Raw genomic sequence first — 19,786 nt, 5'->3', positions numbered from 1 at the left:
AACTGATAAAATCTATAAAGTCTACAAGAGAATTTCAACATGATTGAGAAATGTCTCAAACCAGAAATAAAGACTGGAAAAAAACAGATGATTCAAGTAAACATTTTACTATATGATACATAAGACATTAACAACTTAGTTGTTATTAATTGAAGTTGCAGTGTGAAGACACTCGTGATATGGAGCTTTCAGATATAAAATCTATTGTAAGCAATACTGAGGTCAGTTTATGATCAACAGTGAGCCGTTCTGGAGAGGGATTTCCCGATGTGGACTCTTGGGACTAAACTACAGCAGCTTGTCTTGGTTTCACTACAACAAACATGCTGTGGTGAAAATGGCTTCTTACGGACAATGTCAGCCATTGTTTCAGTCTGACGAGGCTGAGATTTCACCGCCTTCCTCTTTCCCAACTTCTGAAACGTCTATAAGGTCATCCTCTGTTGACGGAAATATTGGGAGATCCCTACGGCAGTCTGCAAACGACACGAACGACGTGTAAAAGAAAAGACAGAAGGCAGTATTTTTATAGAGCATCTTTATAGAAAACATTTCTTCACATTTTTCAAAACACTTTTTTTGTCTTTTCAAGTTGTTCTGTTTTTTTTTTTTTGGTTTTTGTTTTTAAAACAAGAGAATTGTCCTCTTAATCTGCTAAAGTTGATTTTTTTTTTTTTTTTTTAACATCCATCTGTGTCAAAGGCTCTTGCTGAGTTGCAGAAAAAAACCACGGCGTTCACGACTGCAAAGTTCCGGTTCGGGAAGAGATGCTGAGCGACACCGGCGTGAAGGAGAAGTTCCGTCCGTCCTCTTCAGCAGCTCTCAGGTCGCAGCCTGAAGGCACCTGTGTTAACAGCGCTTTTGTCGATATGCACGTCTGTTTCTTTCCTACAGTCCTGCAGTAACTAGTCTAAACTCTACAACGGTCCGTCACACCTCTAACAGGTTACCTACAGTCACACCCAGGAACAAAACGAGTACCTAAAGTTTACAAAAAATATGTAAAAATACAAAAAGATGGTGGGGGGGGGGGGAGGGGAAAGACAAGTGTTTAACAGCTTGTTTGCACATTGTTCTGCTTTGAAAACTGACGTGGAGTTTGACACAGTGAGCTGAAATAAAACACAAAACCAGAAGCTGACCTGACCTGCACGCAGACATTTCCTCCAATTCCTAAAGTCACTCAGGTGGAAGATGGAGTGACCCTGGGTGGGAAATTCACTGTGATTTGATCGTTTCTTAAGTCAGTCAGCACAAGAACAGCTCAGCTTATTTCTAGCAAAAAAAAAACAACTCTGACCTCTTCGGATTAGTTCTCCTACCTTTCTTTTTTTTTTCACATTACTTCCAAACTCCACTTAAGTGCTGCCCTGAATGTAACAGAAACAAAGTATGAAATGAAACATCTTGACTCGAGTACCTTCAGTCAGAAATTGGGAGAGAAAGCAAACTCTGAAAGTTTGAGGACAAACAAAACAAAAACAAAATCGTACGCAGCGTACAGCGGAGAGAAAAGACGGAACGCCCTCAAGACTCCCGTCACCGTACGTCGCATTATAAATATATAAAGTTTTAAAAAGTGCTTATTAAAAGAAACTAGTGATGTGATAGCGTCCAGCAGTGTCACCGTTGTGTTTGTTCGTGACCAGCATTAATACAAAACATCAAGGGGAGAGAGAGAGAGAGAAACACCTGCCGTCCTTCACTCTCCACTTTGTCAATCTGCCTCCAACACTGACTGGGATTGTCCAAAAGAACCCAAAATATCATAGAACAAAAGGCCCCATTAACATTCATCCACCTTGTACAAAAAGATACTTTTTTGGGGGGGGAAAGCATAGTTAATACAAAAAAAAAGGAGAGGAGAGTAATGGCCGCTGGTAGCTAACGGCTGCAGTCGGGCTGAACTGGAACACCAGACAACACAGAACTAAAATAACCAGCTAGAATTGCACATAACCTATGACAGCCAGGATGCTGGGGAAGAAGACTTCACAATGAGACAATCTGCAGGAGGAGGGAGGAGAGAGAGAGAAGGAGGGAGGGCGTGGCACACTACGGCTTAAATACATCTGATCGGAGGAAAAGAAAAAGCACATTCATGAGGCACGGCGTCGGCCAACGGCGCTCTCGTCCTGCAGGGGTGTCTCCGTCCTCGCGTCTCGCTGCGCAGAGAGTCCGGGAGTCTGTGGCTCTCCGAGCACTTAGGTGATCATGTACTGGGTGATGGCTCTCAGCGCGTACAGCAGCTCTGCCTGCAGGCGCGCCTCCATGATTAGCAAGTTCACACATATCTGAGGAGAGAGGGGGGAGAAAAAAAACTGATGTGAAATCACATCAAACAAACTTATTAAGATTACGTGTAAACAGTTGGACAAAAATAAAGAATGAGAAAATAGATTTTATAAAACACTCCTCAAAACTATTTTAAACACTAAAGAGCATAATAAATTTACAGACGGATTTAGAAAGAGGGCAAAGGTGAGGAGGCGTTCCTTATTTCTGAGTTCAGTGAGTAGTTTTCCAAGGACGGGACCCTGACAGCAAACACCCTGCCCCGCTGGGTTTATTATCCAGTTCCTGGAATCACTAACAAGGACATCAGAGGACGAGTCCGAGGACCTTCAGGCTGCATCAGGAGGATCAGGCAGGCTGCAGAGGCAGCTGAGCTCTTCTGATATGCAGCTTGGCTCATTATTTGGTATGAGGCCTGCAGTTCATTTGACCGAGAGGGAATATATGTAACACACACTAAGTTCTCTTCAGTTTGACTGCATGTTCAGTCTCAGCAGAAACCTTCCGCTCTGCACCAGTCCACATCTCTGATTTGCAGAAACATTACAGTAAACACACACACACGCACAGCAGTTTCCAGGTCTGCTTTCTTTGATGTGCAAATAATAATTCTGACAGTCTCCGAACAGCGGCCGCCTCGGGCTCTCTTGGTAATCGCCGGTGAGAAGCCGAGCGGGTCCCGGACCTCATGCTGGGAACCACACAACCACAGAAACTTCTAATTCACCTTTCATCTGTACGGAGTTCAAACGCTCAGTCCCTTCATGCAGCAATATACCCGAATAAAGCCAGAGAAGTGGAGTTAAACTGCTGTGACCTGAGTTGATGTTTTAAAAAGTTGAACACTGGCCAGACGGTCATTAATCTGAAAAAGGTGGTGTGCTTAAGAATACTGGGAGGTGGATTTTTGATGGAGCCGGGTTAGCTGTTTGGAAACCAAGTAAGCATGTGAACTTTTCCCACTAAAGGCCATTAAAAAATAAGAAATCCTCTTACCCGTTCTGACGTTTTAAGTGGAGTCCAACTTCGTGGACAAACAGGAGTTCTAGTGGAGTCTGGGAAACAGGCCACAGCCTTGATGTACAGCTTTAAATCTCGTTCCAGCAACTGGTTCACTTCACCGTAATCGTAATCGTCATAGCTGTGCAGACAAAAACAAAACGTATTTAAGACGCTGAAAATCCCGCGGTGGAGGATGTTTTCATTGTTGAAGAGCTGGAAGTCTCACCGTATTCCTAAAACACAGTGGATATAGTTCCAGATGGCCCGCTTCAGGTCGGGGCTGTGCAAAGAGGGGAGTGTGGTCACGCTCCTGAATCTGTTGTCCAGGAGGTGCCCGATGTCCGAATACAATCTGTTCACCAGGGAGAAGCCGTGGTCCTCCCATGAGTAGTCCTGTGGAGTCAGGACTGAGAGTCAAGGCCTCAGCAGGGAACCCTTCAGCACAGCCGACAGGACTAGCAACAGCATGAACTCAAACGTAGACAATTTCATAGTTAAGCTTGGTTAAAAGAAACAGCCACATTTACTTTTTATTTATGAGTAACAAGAAAAAACTAAGCTAAAACTAAGCTAAACAAAGCAAAAAGCATCCTGGTTTGGCTCCTGAGGCTCTGTGAATGAATTCTCACTGTGACACAGATGTAGCTTCAAGCTGGTGCTAAAAACAAATGATTGAAACCTGCTGCATGTCTGCGTGGTGTCAAACTAAGCAGCGAATGAATGGATGAGCCCTCACCTGAACTCTGAACACCTGGAAGTGATCCTCCTCCCGCCGTGCGAACTCCTGATAGCAAAAGTCAGGATCTGTGATGAAACGCGACGGGTCTGCGAAGCACAGGATCTCCTCCTCTTCCTCCATGTCTAAAAAAAGACGCGATGAAAGCAAAGGACACGGGAGAGGCAGAGAGTGCGTCACCGAGTGTAGCTGATGAGTGGTAATCGCTCCCGTTTCACGCCATGTGACCTAAATTCAACTCCAGATAACCATCAGAGGCGCAGCAGGGAATCAGCCCATCAACGCCTGCGTGTTTATTTGGTGCAGGATACCTGTCTGCTGGAGTGTCTGCGTCTGCAGGAACCGCTCTTCTCTCTTCTCACGCTCTTCCTGAGACTTCTGGATCCTCTCCTTCAGACCCGTCAAGTCACAGCTAGAGTCCAGAGACTGAGCACACAAATAGCAGAACCGATTCAGGTAATCGTACACAACGCTTGAAAAAAAAAAAAAAAAAAAGTAAAGGCACTTTGGAAGTTTTTCCAATCTCGTTTCACTTTCCCCAAATCCAAGAATATGATGAGTTACCCGTCGTCGTGTTTTGTGTTCGGTGGGAGCAGCGAGCGGCTGAGGCACGGCGGTGTTGCCATTGGCAGCGTCGAAGGGGCAGAAGGTTGGGGGGGTGCCGTTAGGAGACTTAGACAGCGGGACAAAGTCCGAGTCTGTGTCGCATCCAAACACAAAGCTGCAGAGGGAGTGGCAGTGGGCCAGGATGACCACGGCCTGCACCAGCTCCGCCAGCGACCAGCACTGCTCGCCCGCCTTCAGCAGCGTCTGGACGGAACACGGCAGAAGAAAACTTCAGTCCAGTGAACGCAGGGAAAAAAACACTTGATTTTTAAGTGTGGTTCATGTCTTGATATTTCTGCCTCACCTGGATGTGTTGGCAGGCCGTGAGCCAGGGCTGGTGGGCCAGCACCTTGTTGATGTGGCTGAGGAGGCGAAGGCGAGGGGGGGCTGCCTCCAAGCCCTGCAACCACAGCGGGTCGCCGCCCACCCTCAGAAACTGAGCCGAGTGCAGGTACACCAGGTAGTTGCAGTGATGTCGAGCTGCAGCCTGGAGGTAAATCAGTTTGAGTGAATAAAAAAAACACACCTCACACAAGCATGTTGTTGTTTCATTTCATGTAATACTGGTCTGATCCCAGGTGATCCGTGCTGCAGTAAATCCTCACATGTTTGTTTAACTGCACGCTTGTGCCAGTGAGAAGACCCTAGCGCCTCACCATGATGGCGATATAATGGCGGTACGGCAGCGGCAGGGGGCCGTCCATGTGCAGGATGTAGTGCTGTGTGCGCAGGAAGCTTTCCAAGTACTGAGGGTGAGATGCCATCTGCTGGGACACGGCGTCGACGCTCCCCCTGCTGATTAAAGCCTTCATGAAGAGCAGTGACACTCGCTCTTTCTCTCCGTTCACCATTACCTGAAACATACAGGAAACGGACAGAGAGGGTTGATATCTGATGGAAGACGACAACAGTTTAAAGTCTTTCTTTATGCAGTTTCTGCACGGGACCTGTCCTTTTATCAAATCTCCATGAAAAACAAGTCACACAATAACAATGCTGTAATTGTTCCAGATATTTTCCCTGTGATTCTCGAATATGATGATGGGCCACCCTTCTGCACTGTCGTCATGGCTGAACGCAACAAGCCGCTTTAAGAAAAAACGTGAGCTGAGAACCTCTTTAAAATATGACAGACATAATCAACAGAGAAATTATGGGATTGATTTGAGCCAGCAGCACCACGGGACGATGGCCTCAGACCGTGCTTTGGATGCTGCGTTACTGGCGCCACAGGCAAGTCAGAGCATTCCTTAGATTATTCCTTCTCCAAATAAAACAAGCAAACAACAGAAGCTCAGTCGGGAGTTTCGCAGATACACAGAAAGTGAATCAAAGAGATGCTTTCAAGCAGCCCGTTACATTATCGTTAAATGCAGGAGCAGCGCTGAGAACAAACAGGTGTCCACTCCTGTGAAAGTGGATATAATAAACTAATAACATGAGCAGTTCTTTTCTAAAACCCTTAAAAAAAAGTCCAAAATGTCTTCTGAAAAAGAGATTTGTGTACTGAAGAGAAGCAAAAACGAAGAAACCAAATAGAAAGTTGAGCTTAGGAGGCCTTGAAAAGGGAAGCAACAAAGTAATAGATGAGATAAAACACTCATACATGGGAGCAACCGGGCTGAGGAGCAGCCCCAAGCCAAAAGAAACAGAGCCATGTAGAGAAGGAAGCTGGCCTCTCCTCATAGGCACAGCCATTTATTAGCTCTCTCGCCATCATACAATGGCCTCTAGGAAAAGGTGTTTGGGAGCCCGGCCACGGACGAGGACTCACTTCCCCCGCATGTGAAACCCGAGCGCTCCGTGCTGATCAAAGCCAAATGCTTCACTGCAGTTCGAAACGTATGAATGTTGGCAAAGACTTCGACTTTCGACAACACAATCGGCTGTCGAGGATCATTGCTGTAATGCCAGATCATAGTCGACTCAACTTATGTCACAGGTAGCCGGAGGAAACCATGACTGGCAGGCATCGCTGCCAAATACTGACACTAGACGGCTCTTTGCAATTCAAAACCATGTTTATCCTTCTGGTTGCTCCTTAGAGGTATTTTACTATTCCCTGCGGTGGTTGAGGGTTTCTTCTGGATCCTGCAACAGGCTCCACCTCTTGACCTATATAGAAAGTAGGTTCTGGTCCTATAAGACATGTTGACATAGCGAACATTAAACAAATCCCGATGTTCATAATCTTCCTAATTCAACTGGTCAAACAACTCAAAAGACCAAAATTTGTGAGAAGGAAGAAAAACATACAAATGAAAACACAGATTCTGACCCACTTTCGTCTATTAATGTATGATAGGGTCGGAATAGAGGAAAAAAGTAGACCATGCAGGTGAATATCTAAGAACAGCGAGCTCACGCCATTTCTAGGCAAATATGAGAGCAACTGAGACGTATACAGAGCTGCTAAATGTAGGTTACTCCAACAAACAGTCACTGTCCAGATACAGCATTTCAGAGGAAGAGTGCAGGATCACAACACGGGTTAACCAAACTTTCATGTGACTCTGCATAATTTAGAAGCCAAGAAGAAATGCCTAAACCTATTCAGGCTGACACCTAAAGAATGCCATTTGTGGGCTAAAAGTACTACGAATGCTTTTTTTGGTACGGTAAAGTTAGAAATAAAGATACCAAGTCAGTGAACAGCTGATTTAAGTCTTTTAGACTGCTTTGTAGCTTCTTCCAGCTTTTAAGCGGCTCCAGGTCTTGACCGCGGTTCCTCAGAGCTCCTGTTCTTATAAAGCACGCTTCACATCACAGCGCATCGCTGGTTCTACAACGTGGCCCATTTTCATTTCATAGAATTTAAGTGCAGGATTCCCTTTTAGTTGTCTTTGGAGTCAATAACCTGGGAGTTGTATTACCTTTTCAAATGGGTCTTTGAGCAAGGCAACTGACTCAGAGCAGCAGCACACTTCCTGGTGTACATAGTTATGGTTATGTTAAACAGAGTAAATCAAACCCCTTTGAAATTACTTCTACTTTTAAACAAAATATAACTTTTATAACTCTGTTTAGGTTAAATACTTTGTGCTTGTTTATGCTTGAAGCTTAAATGTACGTTGAATCACGTTATATAAACAATTTAGGTAGAAAACTGGGAAAGTCCAAGGGTTTCACATCCTTTTTCTGAGCTCTTTCACTGATATGGAGGACACCAACAGCAAAAAAAAAAAAAGCATATTTTTGCATAAAGAAAAAAAATACTCAAGAATTTTAAAATCTGTGTCTGATAAGTGTGTGCTCAATAAACAACACAAACCCATATCAATAAATGTACTCTGCTTGAAACTTCTCCACATGCACCTGACCCATCAACAACTTATGGAAAACATGCCAGACCCAAAGCACGTAAAGGAGGCGAGTGCTTTTTAAATCCAGACTGGTAAGATCCTGCCAACAGTGACAAAACACGAGTTAAGTGGGGTATGATTAGCAGCTGAGTGACGCAGTGACCCTCTGCACAACGCAAGCATTCGCCCTGCTCAAGTGTCGCTGTGCCGAGGCTCCGTCCACAGACGGAGAGCGGTTTTTATACGAGGATTATTTCAGGAAAAGGTTACTGCTGTTGTTGGATGAGTTAAAGCTGAAATTACAGACTTGTGCGATGAACTGTGAGCCCTGTGCCCACGCAGGATGCTGCACTGAACATCATCTTTACACTGGGTCCGGAGAAAGGTGGCAAACACCCTGCAGTCGTCAGGAGGAAGCCACAAGAAAATCGGCACAAATGTTCAAAGTAACAAATCTCTACAATCCGGCGACCTTTTAAAAGCCACATTCTGTCATTTATTGAGTCTTCAACCAACATTTATATTAAAAGCTAAGAAAAATGGCAGCACTTAGGCTTGACCGAGCACAGATGGAGGAGAATTGATTCGTCATCATACGATCAAAAGGGAAATTGGTTTTGTGTGTAATTTCACAAACATGTCTGGACAAAATCGACAGGAACAATTAAACTGAAACGGGAACTAAAGTAGATGCAAGCAACAGGAAATGACACATCCTACAGTTTTAACAGTCTGCTGACAACACAAAGGCAAAAAAAAAAAAAAAAAAAAAAAAGAAAATACCCAGATTACATTCACATTATTAAATCCTGTCAGTTTTGATGCCTCTGCATCACAGTTTAGCTGTGATGCAGCTAAGTTTTGCCACAAAATTGACACATTTGTCACTATTTTGGGAACCTTTCTCATCCAAACTCATGAAAAATCGGATTAATAAGACAGATGTTCTTTGTGTCCAGACACCAATCACCACTTTTCATTGCCTGAAAAGCAGCCAGAGACGATGCACACTGCCTACTTTTGACAAGGCTATACAGTCCTTATTGTCCACCCACACACAAAAAATACCCGCATGAAAAGAAGAAGGGAAAACTGATAACAAGCCTGTGTGGGTGGATATAGAAAGCAAATAGGAACACATCATTTCAGTGGCTGTATAGTCGGGTACCACAAAGCACATTTCGGTAGCAGACACAAGAACACAAACCGACTGACTCTGCTCATAGTCAACCCTGCAGCAACTGATATAAAAAAAGGCGACGTTTATCCTCATCAAAACCAAGCCGGAGGGCGATGAAAGCAAGAGACGCTAACGTTGATATTAGAGAGCGACTGTATTCAGATTACCAGATACATTCAAAGCTGTGACCTGGCCTGGAAAAAAATTGTTTTTAAAAATCCACAGAGGGCCTGTTGTGGGGGAAAAACTCACAGGTGCAGATCATTTGACATTCAAAAAAAGGTCCTGCCTTCCCCACACAGGATAAGTCATTTGTTTATTGATCAGAGAGGAGCAAGAGGCAGGGATGAAATGAAAAACAGGGCTGACGTCACTGAGGCGAGGAAAGGTAAATGGAGACAAAGACGGGCTTTGATAGCCGGCCGACTAACAAAACAGAAGCACTGTACAGGCAGAAATGAGGAGGGGAAGGCACAGAGCCCGGATGACACCAACAGAAAGTGGAAATTGATGCCCAGCAGTCTTTCAAGGGTAAACATGTCAGTCTGAACATGAGAGGAGCATGTGGTGCATGTTTGTCTGAGGTGGGCTGCAGGAGGGGGCTGCTGCAGATACAGGAGACGGACATTCAATCTGCATACCGATTGAGTCTGGAGGGGCTCCATCCTTATCATGCGCTCGTGTTGGGGCGGCAATAACTCACGCTCCCCCTCCCCACACACACACACATCCACCACCACTTCATCTTTATCACCGGAAAAACAAGCAGCCGGGGACGATTTTGGCTCTGCAACCTGAACTCAGGGAGCAGTGCAAAACAAACCAGCTGCAGCGCTGAGAGGTTTGTAGAGGGCAGGAGTGGGGAGGGAAAAGGAGCTGCACATACAACACCACCAAGACAAACAAACCAGTGCTGCAGGATGAGGAGGGAAAAAAAAACAGACAAAGGCAAGCTCATACACAGCACATATGAGTATATAAACATGTTGGGAGAAAACACGGAAGGCAGGTAGAGCAAGTATGTAAATACTAAGACTGTTAACAAGGCTGTTTATCTCCCATCTCATTCACAAAGAAGAAAGGGGTGTGTGTCAGTCATGTGTTTTCTTCCACAGACTGCTTTAAGTGACTGTAAACTCTATGTTAATTGACGACAATGCATATACAGACAGTAATAACTGAATAACAGACTTATTGCTCACATTCCTGCTTGTTTTGCTCCATTTCTGGACCATAATCTGCAGCATGCATGTGTTTTTTTGGACTGCACTCGGGACAGCGCCCCCTTTCTGTTGCACAATGAAAAACAGCGACAGAGGAGAAAAACAACTTTGATTGGCAGTCCAATTCAGCCAGCAAAAACATGGCACAATCACACAAAAAAAGGCTGGCAAACACTTAAAGAGAAGACGACGGGGGCAGAAAAAGCTGGATTGGAAGCGTTTCCACAGCCGTGCAGGCTGTGTTAGTGCGGGTTATTAGCGAAGGAAGGAAATGTCGCTGCATTACTTCACAGCCTCCGAAGTGACTGACACTTTTCTCCCAAATCTTCATGATGTCATCCTCACCTGCAGCTGCGAGGCTCGGCCCTCACACACACGCGCGCGCACGCACGTACACACGCGCAGACACACTGGGTCCACACGGAACCGGACCGAAACCCCGCAAAATCCACACGTTTATTAACAATAACACAGTTATAATGGGAACAAAAGCAGACCCGTCTCTCCAGCCTGTGGATGATAGTCAAACACCGGGCTGTTGTAGTTTTCTTCAAAAAAAACCCCCAAAAAACTAACGGATGAACATTTACGTCCAGGCAATGTTAAAAATGTAGCTTTGATGCTAAACACGGTTTAGAGGTTTTACGTGACATTTTTCCAGGATGAAAATCAGATTTTTTTTTATAAAGTTAGGCAGTGTGTGACAGCTCCTGATTTTGAATGTAATAAAAATAGTTATCATTACAATAAAACGCATCGTTTCAGAACTGCTTTCAGTGAAACATGTTAGCTCAGTTAGCTCAGTTAGAAGTTTGTCTGTAGCTACACGGTTAACGTTACCGACCGACACTGCTTTTAAAGTTTGAAAGTGAACGAAAAATAAAACTCCGCAAAAAACTTCGGAGAACATCGTCTTTAGCCGACTGCTGTCTGGTTAAAAGCTTCACGGAGCAGAGAAACGGTTTCGCTTTTCTGCAATATAAAATGAATGAAGGGAGCCCCGTTAGCCGCTAGCTCTCATGGGTTAAAGTCAGACTGGGTACCGACCTGCTTCTGGACTCGCTGGCACTGGGTTCTCAGGGGATAATCCATTTTACTCGTACAGATGATCATTTTCCAAAAATGATCTTTATCTGGTGGTACTTTTCAAAGCAGAGCTAACAAAGGCACACAGCCTCCTGCTGCTGCTGCTGCTCCTGCTGCAGTCTCGGTCGCTGGCTGCAGACTGGACTGAGAAAGGAGGAAAGCTTCCCCGAGCCGAGCTGACAGCTCCAGTAACAGTGTGGCCAATCAGAGCGGAGGGGGCGGGGCTTCAGCCTCCCAATGCTAATGAACATCTGCAAAAAACAGCAGAGAGAGAGAGAGAGAGAGAGAGAGAGAGAGGCCAACTTCTCACTGCTTCACTGTATGCATGTACAACTCGGTGGTAAAAGCTTTCGATGTGGTTTACAGTCAAGGTTTACACAGGCCACAGGTTAATGGGTGAAAAGACACATACGAAGGCAAAAAAAAAATATTAAACTAAAATAACTGATTACAATAGTTCCAACTGTGAAGGACTTTAATAAAAAATATGTCGTTTTTGTTTGTCAACAAAAGTTTACTAAATGCAACTTACATATCTGATACACGTAGCACAACTCAATCAGACATTAGTTCATCATTTGTGAATTCATTTCTTTCAAATTTAAACACGTTCTGCAGCTCCAGGCAGATTTGTGTTGTTGCACATCTGGTCTACATGTGAACAAAGTACTATATCCTCTGGAAAAATGAATGGAGGATGAAGCAAAGTGATTTCCTTAAACCACATTATTTTCAGTATCAAATGTATGCTGTCAAGACAAATTCTTCTTCTTTTTTAAAAAAAAAAAACTATTACACAAAACCATGAGTGTAACACAACAGTCAAAGCTTCAGTAAGTTCTGCTGTGGAAGTTTTTATTATTATCCATTTGTCAAACATTAAACATTCCAGTTCGTGAGCTGAGGGATTTGTTATGAGTTCAAATTTGATTCAGTTTGGTACTCAGTAATTTTATTTGTCATGCTGAGGTCGAAAGAATTTAAGCTCACGCCTTGTGAGAATACAATGCTTTTCACTTCCCGGGACACACGTGTCTTAGATTTGCAAGAGCAAAGCACGATCTTCATATTGTTTCTATCCTTTGACCTATATTTCTATTTGTTATAAATCTCACACCGTACAATGCAAACTTAGACACACACTCATACAGGTATGTTGATTCAAGAAACAGAGCAAAGAAACAGCAGTTTAAAGAACCAGGTTTCATGCTGTGGAATGAGTTGTTACAAGTCTGAGTCACAGAAGCTGCCTGTCTGGCATCAGTTCAGCTTTTTAGGCATCATTTAGTGATGACTGTTGTCTCCAGTTGCGTTGCACCATGAAAAAGTGTCAAATTGTTTTGTCCACACACAAAAAAAAATAGCAGTACGTTACTGTGTGTGCAGATGTCATAATTACTTGCTAACACAGTTTACTGATTCACTGTGTTATCTGTTTGTGCTGCAATGTGGCTTTTGCTTCTTCACCATCAGAAAGTAGAGTTTGACATAAGGATTTGAGATGTAGATCTGAAGAGTTTTCTTTTTAATCATTTGGCTGAGTGAATAAATGCAATGTGTTATTCAGTGTCAAAAACTGCAGGCCTTAAATAACAAACTGTTTTTTCATAGTTGGCAGTTTTCTAACTCTGTTAAAGTCTAGAACTGAGGAAAAATAACACACCTAAAATTTAAAACACAATACACATTTCAGTAATACATAGAATGTTGCCTTCATTTTTACAGACTCATTTAAAATCCAGACTCAAACTTTACAACTTGCAGACCAGCTTTTGTGTGCATTGACATTATTTACATTATATATGAAGCAGATCCAGGGTTTTCCCTCCTGAGGCCTCTTTTGATTCAGCACAGAATGACTCCGTTTATATGATACTATATACAACAATGTTTCAGACGAGTGTTTTTCAGACTTTGTAGCAACAGTTTAGTGAAGGCCTGTTTCATCTTTTTCAGCGCCTCAAGACAAAACCCAACCCGTGGAGGAAATGCTAACCTAGTTTGGAGCGAAGGGAAGAAACTGAGCCACTCTTGTCTAACATGATAATCACCACATTGTAACATGAAGCTTGTTTACAGACAATACCTAACACTTGATATTCAGCTGTGTGTGCGTGTGTGTGTGTGTGTGTGCATAGCAGCGCTTCTGTCAAGATGATCTGATGTCTGAGTTTTGAAAGTCAAGAGGAGGCCATCCATAGATAGTTTCCATGATAAATGTAGCATCTCCCTCCAGAAATACATATCCTCGCCATGCAACATAGGAGACAGATATCTGCTCGTCAGGTTACTCACACATCCTGAAGGCGAAGTCAAGGCGCCTCATCTTGTTTTGATCTCGACACACGACAAGCATTGACCACAGCCTCATGTGACGTCACGACTGACCAGTGCATCCAGCCTGGTTCCATTGACCCTCGGCTTTAACCCAGTTGTTGCTTCTTGCATTCAGTCCGCTCTCGTCATGTGGTGAATGGCATCGTTGTTTCTTCAATACGGGTCGTTGTTTTGAGGAGCTTCAAATGAGGCTATCTTAATAGTTCAGGAGGCCATGCCATCATGTGCTGGGAGACATTTCTGTTCTGGCCTCATAGGCCCTAAATACAGCGGTAGGATAACTTTATTTAAATCACAGCTTTAATTTGAATTAGATATCCAAACATAAATACTTCATGTGTGGGGGGGGGGGGGGGGGGGGGGACTTGATTTAGTTATGCATCAGCCACATGACAGGCCTGCAAAACAGCAGTTTGTTACATTTCAATGTATCAAAGAAAATCCTGGAGTGTCCATTTCTATTAGATTAGCATGCCGCTAAGCACAAACATCATGTGAGTCAGATTGTGAGAAGCGGGACAAACAGGAAAAACTTCACTTTAACTAAATCAAGAGACTAAGAGTGTGTCGAAGCAAATGTCTACAAGTTTGTTTTTTTTTTTTTTTTGCAGTCACATTTCATGCTCAATCCACAATTTAATAAAGAAAAATCAAGAAAGATATTTAATCAGGAAAGACTGAAAGCTGTGTATGACACAGAAAAGCACGTTTCATGGCTATTTTTCTGTGTTGTCAGTGAACAAACTGAACTAAATGTGTCGCTCCCGTTCAATGCTGCCGTTAATAAATCAACCGCGTGTCATGTGGCTTGACTCCCTTTTCGTATCTGTGTCTGGTAAGAACTGGGTGTAACAGCTGTTTGCTGAGACCACAGACGGAGAAACTGAAATTTCACTTGTTGTGCTCTTCGGAAATATCAGCTTAATGTTGGTCACATGTGACTCAAGAAAGAAAGTACACAGAGGCGTTCGTCTCAGCCACTCTTGACAGCAAATTCTGTTTTATCAGAAATGGTCCAAACACACACGCGCACACACACACACACACACACACACACACACACAAACACAAGGGACTTTCCAAAATCTCTTCCAGCGCATTCACAATCCAGACCAATGCAACATGTTAGGGCTTCGGGTGTGAAACTGTTTCAAATGCTTGTTTGATGAAGAATTGTAGTATTTTGTCTTTAACATGAATAAAAGAGCTTCATGTCAAATTCTGTCAGATGCAGTAAAAAGATGATCGGTGAGAATCAAAGTTGCTGATAGTCATATTTTGCACATCTTCACTGACTCACAGGCTGAAGGGTCAAAGCTGCACGCTGCAGTGCGTGTGGCTTTGCACCCGTCACTTCCTGTTTAACAAAACCACTTCTAGTTTAAACAAAATTGACAAGTCAGCAAAGTTTGACCAGCGACAGCTTTATATTTCTCCCCAAACAGGTTGGACGAGCTCACTCATTTGACTTCTGCAAAGACTTTAATAAAGGGACATTAAAGCTCACAGCAATTAAAACGATTTCAATCAAAGACCTTCTTTGACGGCCTCCGATCTCTGGAGTAGAAAGGGGCTCATTTCATACAAATATGATTTCAGTGTTAATATTTTTCCCCGCTGAATGTGCAGAAATGCACAGACACAGAAAAAAGATGAAATCTGAGTTCAAGCTTTCGCTTGAGTGAAACGCAACGCCGAAACAGGTCTAAAAACTGAGTGTGGTTTTGAGAAAACGAAGTGCCGTGAACTTATTACTGGAGGGCAAACGAAGATGACCCATATTATTTAAGCATCACTTCACCCTGGTGGCAAGAAGTGGTAAAATTCACTTCTCTCAGCAAATTCTTGAAGCGCTGCAGTGTCAAATTAATTATAGCTCGGGGACCACACACTGTTTTCCAGCCAAAAAACTCCCCGAAAAAATACTGCATACCAAAAATGTTCAAAATCGAGCAACTTTTACAAACATTTCTGAAGAAAAACCCTGCAATCCAAAAAGAAAAGTAAATCTGTAAGCAAATCATACAGCGACGCTTCCATACAACAAATCAAGCAAATGAACGACACTCAAACAAATAAACCAAGGCAGTGTGAAGTCTGAAGCCATTTCTGAAAACGCACTTCAAAGATAAACTATCTAGAAGCTATTCTCGGTGATAGCTGCACTTTATCATCAAGACTTCATAAAAAAGATGCCATAAGTTGTTTTGTCTAAAATTAGGAGCTAGCATTAAGCTCGACCTCGACACACTACTTGAGTTCACCAATCGGCTGCTTGGATCAACTCAGATAAAATGTATTAATTGTATAAAAATGTGTCATAATGTCATGAAGCATGTGGATCGTAGAGGTTTCTTAAAATTTGGGTAAAATTCAAAACTCCATAGTTAATGTTTAAATAATTGACATCACACAGAGAGGATTTTGAATTAAAATGTATTATTGAATAGAAAAAATAAGACACTCAGCAGTGTCTAATGTGCAACATACATTTATAATTACAACAACACAATAATCCTACGAGAATAAGAACAACTGAAGTTAGAGTTTCACTTCAGACCGAGCGCTTTGTCAAGAAAGTTAGCAAAGCTCTTTGTTTGTCCAGGTTGGAAAGGCTGCAGGACGGAGAGGTCCATGGTGCTCAGAGTTTCTGTCAGAGTGCTGAAACAATCAAACCAAAAGCGGGGGAAAGAAAAACAGCTGGTTACTGTGGCTCCCTCCTGTAACCTCACATATATCTGCGAGGGCCGCATACCTGCATGTGCAGTACAACAAGTGGGAGTCGGCGTGCAGCTGTCGGGCCAGCTCCAGCTGGTGGTTGTCCATCAGTTTGTCATTGACGACAACCAGCAGAGGCTTTCCTGCTCCGAGAGCCTCCAAACAGCTTCCTGCCCCTGAGGAGAAATACCACAAACACTGACACATGGCGCTGGACTCGGGTGAACACTCATTTTTCACAAGATTAAAACTCTAACCCAGAACAGAAAGGAACTGTCCTGTTAGCTCTCAGATTCATCATTCATAGATCAGTTCCAGTATCCTAACGCTCTGTTAGTGGCTCAAAAGATGGTGGGAGAAGAAAACAACATGCAACAAAAGATGCGTCTCCACCTCATCACTTAGCCGGATTGGAACCAAGCGGACTCAAACCCATTTCATCTCCCGAATACTGCTTACAGTGAGAGCGGTGCTCTGTGTACTAAACAGATGGCAGAAAACCATTAGCCAGGCTCACAGAGAGGAGATACAGCCATCACTCATGTCGGTGACAGTGGCTGCAATATCTGGCTTTGCTGTAAAATATCTTGTAAAAAAAATAATGGCTCGGAGAGACAAATAAATAAAAGGTCACCTAACGTCTCAAAGTTCATCAGCAAATTAACAATTTGAATAACTGGTAAGGACCTAAAATATACAAATTTCTTGCTTCTTTCACACATGAATATTTTGTGTTTAGATTGCAATCAATCAAAAAAACATTTATTTCAGTTGAGAAATCTGTGGTCTTCGTGATGTCTTGACAGATTACAGGCGTGCCAGACTGTAACTGACCTGAACGGATCGTGTGTGTGTGTGTGTGTGTGTGTGTGTGTGTGTGTGTGTGTGTGTGTGTGTCCCCTGATGCCCTCGTGAGTGCCTGCTGCATTCATCATCAGTTTTCTGTTTGCACACTGCTGACAAACCTTTATTTGCTTTATGCTTGAATTCTGCAAAGACATTATCGTCTCCTCTTGAGGTCACGTAGGCAGAAAACAACAATTTAAACAAACGCATCCGATTACACACTGCTTAAAACTTCAGCGCAAAAGTCAAAACTTTGAGTTTTTGAAACGACAAATGAAACTGGTGCATAATGCTTGGCTTTCCCACGCTGAGCGGAGCAGATAACTAGCGATCATTTATTTCTGGAAACAACCATCAAAATTGGGACACACACTCCTTTCAGTTCAGGCAGGGCTATCTAATTAAACATCAATGTGAAATTACAAGTAATTTACACTGGCTAACTAAAATAATTACGTAGCGACACTAAGCACGGGGTCAGTATCAGCTGAATAAGCTGAGTTTCACTGGTAACTGGGAACTGACATCCGTTCTGTTGAGCTACTACTCCACACCTTCTGCTGCAAGTCTCTCAGTACCCGCCCTTACCAAAACCATCACCACCGCATCACGTCATGTCTAATTTGGAAGCCTTGTACAAAGCTACACATACAAAACCTTATAACTACTCCAATAAACACTATGGTGCATTTTAGCTGAGTGAAATGTAACATGAACCTCTAACTGAGCAGAATAGTATGATTCCAGGACTAATTTATGGTAGAAAGAGGTCACTGAGTATGTCTATATTTCCAAATGTGGTTTCTACATCGTCAAAAATGTATGATTTAACATCAGAATGTCACAAGTCATTGTGATTTTATTGCAGTTTGTATATAGTCAAAGGTGGACATCTTGAAAAATGGCTGCCACTTTGAATATGTGTGCCAGTTATGGTGGTAGGTTCCGGAAACCAACGATTCTTCTGAAATTTGCAGTTATCTGCTCTGCTCGCTTCCTCAGTCGGCGCTCTTGAGACGCTTCCTGACCTGCGTGGCTGATGACGAGGTCGGCCTGTCTGATGTCCTCTGCGATGGAGTCTTTGAATCGAAAGGCTTCCAGTTGGATGTGAGGACAGCTGTCCGCAGCTGGAAGGAGGGATCCTCTTCCAACCTGAAGAACCAGACGCTCATACCCCCGAGCCTTTAGAGCCTGTTGACAGGAAAACAAACACAACTCCCTCAACCCTGGACGCAAATTTACACACCAAACAAATTTTACAGAAGAAAAAAAAAAAATTGTAACAAGTTGTTACTAATATTTAAGTAACAAGCTGCTCAATACAATGTGGGCAGAGGGCACACAGATGTACAAGCTGTGACACATTAGGAACCTACACAATGCCAAAACATCAGAGATGTAAGCTTTTAAAGTCCTTACTTTGCTGCAATGTATATCATAATCTTAATGACTTAACATTAAGACTTTTAATCACTGGTGTCTTTGTGTCACATGTCGCTTTCTTTTTTACACAACATCTGTGTTCACAGACAGTGGCGTCAAAAAGAGCCTCTGGGTGCAGGCTGTACTTCAGTGATACAGTGATTGCTGATATGGCAAACATCCAACATTTACCCTCACCCTTGAGCACAGAAATAGTGAAATATCTTTCTGTTAACATCTGATATAAACTACAATCTGCTGTGGGTTTAACAGTCAAATTATTGAATCATGTTCATTTTCGCACTTTCTGGGATCATAACAGGACTGGTACCAGTCACATGTCAATGTGGAACTTTTTGGGTTTGTAGGTTTGTATAACTCGTGATAGTGCAACACATATAAGGAGTTTCACCACATGCACGCAAAGGTTGCAGTCTTCTGCCGCACTGAACTCACCTGAGCTGCCTCAGAGCGCGTGACACTTTCAATAAGCTCATCGAAGCTCGTGGTGCCGACAGTCAGAAACACCGTCTTCATGTCTCCGTAGCTCTAAAAGTTTTACTCTTGCGAGTGTTTACACGTCTCACGCAGTCTTCCTCCTCTTCATCATCCTCCTCGTCGAAGACAGGCGCTGCTGCTTCCGTCCCTGACGTCATCACGTAACAGCGACTGCAGTAAAAGGTTTGCTGTCGCCCCCTGGAGGTGAGGAGGCTTTCCACACTAATAAAGCAACAAAAACCAAGTCTCCCCAATTCAATCTTCAAGGAGGGAGCATGAAAAGCTACTTTGCCAGGCCAAGCTATCTTCTCAATTCTCTTGAATATGATTATAAATAGCTACTGTTCCCATGCTGCCTCAGTCAAAGTTCCTTCTTTCTCTTCATATGAATACATTGTGACATTTTAACACAATAAAGATGAAGGGGAAGCACTCCCACGAGCATGAACAAAGGAAATCGGATATGAGTGTGTAGTGCATTGTCTTATTTTCATCTGAAGGCCAGTGAAAGACAGCTGAAGAGTCGCGGGTCCAC

At 43.2% G+C, this 19,786-nt stretch overlaps 2 protein-coding genes across 2 annotated transcripts; both read right to left on the bottom strand.

Moving 5' to 3' along the window:
• Positions 1-582: 582 nt before the first annotated feature.
• On the bottom strand, positions 583-11,563 carry sesn4 (sestrin 4). The gene is made up of 9 exons (XM_030103455.1): positions 11,392-11,563; positions 5,296-5,493; positions 4,944-5,126; positions 4,598-4,843; positions 4,345-4,459; positions 4,034-4,158; positions 3,524-3,690; positions 3,292-3,436; positions 583-2,294 (listed from the first exon to the last, which is right to left on the bottom strand). Exons 1-9 carry the CDS (start codon positions 11,455-11,457, stop codon positions 2,205-2,207), a joined length of 1,335 nt encoding a protein of 444 aa, XP_029959315.1. The 5' UTR covers positions 11,458-11,563; the 3' UTR covers positions 583-2,204.
• A 2,773-nt stretch (positions 11,564-14,336) lies between these two features.
• On the bottom strand, positions 14,337-19,399 carry zgc:92907 (UDP-N-acetylglucosamine transferase subunit ALG13 homolog). The gene is made up of 4 exons (XM_030117064.1): positions 19,210-19,399; positions 18,360-18,522; positions 16,523-16,661; positions 14,337-16,428 (listed from the first exon to the last, which is right to left on the bottom strand). Exons 1-4 carry the CDS (start codon positions 19,288-19,290, stop codon positions 16,317-16,319), a joined length of 495 nt encoding a protein of 164 aa, XP_029972924.1. The 5' UTR covers positions 19,291-19,399; the 3' UTR covers positions 14,337-16,316.
• Positions 19,400-19,786: the final 387 nt, after the last annotated feature.

The sequence above is a fragment of the Salarias fasciatus genome, chromosome 2, assembly GCF_902148845.1.
Source record: "Salarias fasciatus chromosome 2, fSalaFa1.1, whole genome shotgun sequence".
NCBI classification, from domain to species: Eukaryota; Metazoa; Chordata; class Actinopteri; order Blenniiformes; family Blenniidae; genus Salarias; species Salarias fasciatus.
This window is presented reverse-complemented; position numbering and strand designations above follow the sequence as displayed.

Excerpts from the sequence above, each read along its gene's own strand:
- sesn4 (XM_030103455.1), bottom strand. The coding sequence starts at position 11,457 with ATGATCATCTGTACGAGTAAAATGGATTATCCCCTGAGAACCCAGTGC. Across the intron at positions 4,844-4,943 it reads CGGCCTGCCAACACATCCAG|ACGCTGCTGAAGGCGGGCGA; the intron begins GTGAGGCAGAAA and ends TGTTCCGTCCAG. Across the intron at positions 2,295-3,291 it reads CACTTAAAACGTCAGAACGG|ATATGTGTGAACTTGCTAAT; the intron begins GTAAGAGGATTT and ends CTCTCTCCTCAG.
- zgc:92907 (XM_030117064.1), bottom strand. The coding sequence starts at position 19,290 with ATGAAGACGGTGTTTCTGACTGTCGGCACCACGAGCTTCGATGAGCTT. Across the intron at positions 18,523-19,209 it reads CGCGCTCTGAGGCAGCTCAG|GCTCTAAAGGCTCGGGGGTA; the intron begins GTGAGTTCAGTG and ends TCCTGTCAACAG. Across the intron at positions 16,662-18,359 it reads CCTCGTCATCAGCCACGCAG|GGGCAGGAAGCTGTTTGGAG; the intron begins GTCAGGAAGCGT and ends ATTTCTCCTCAG.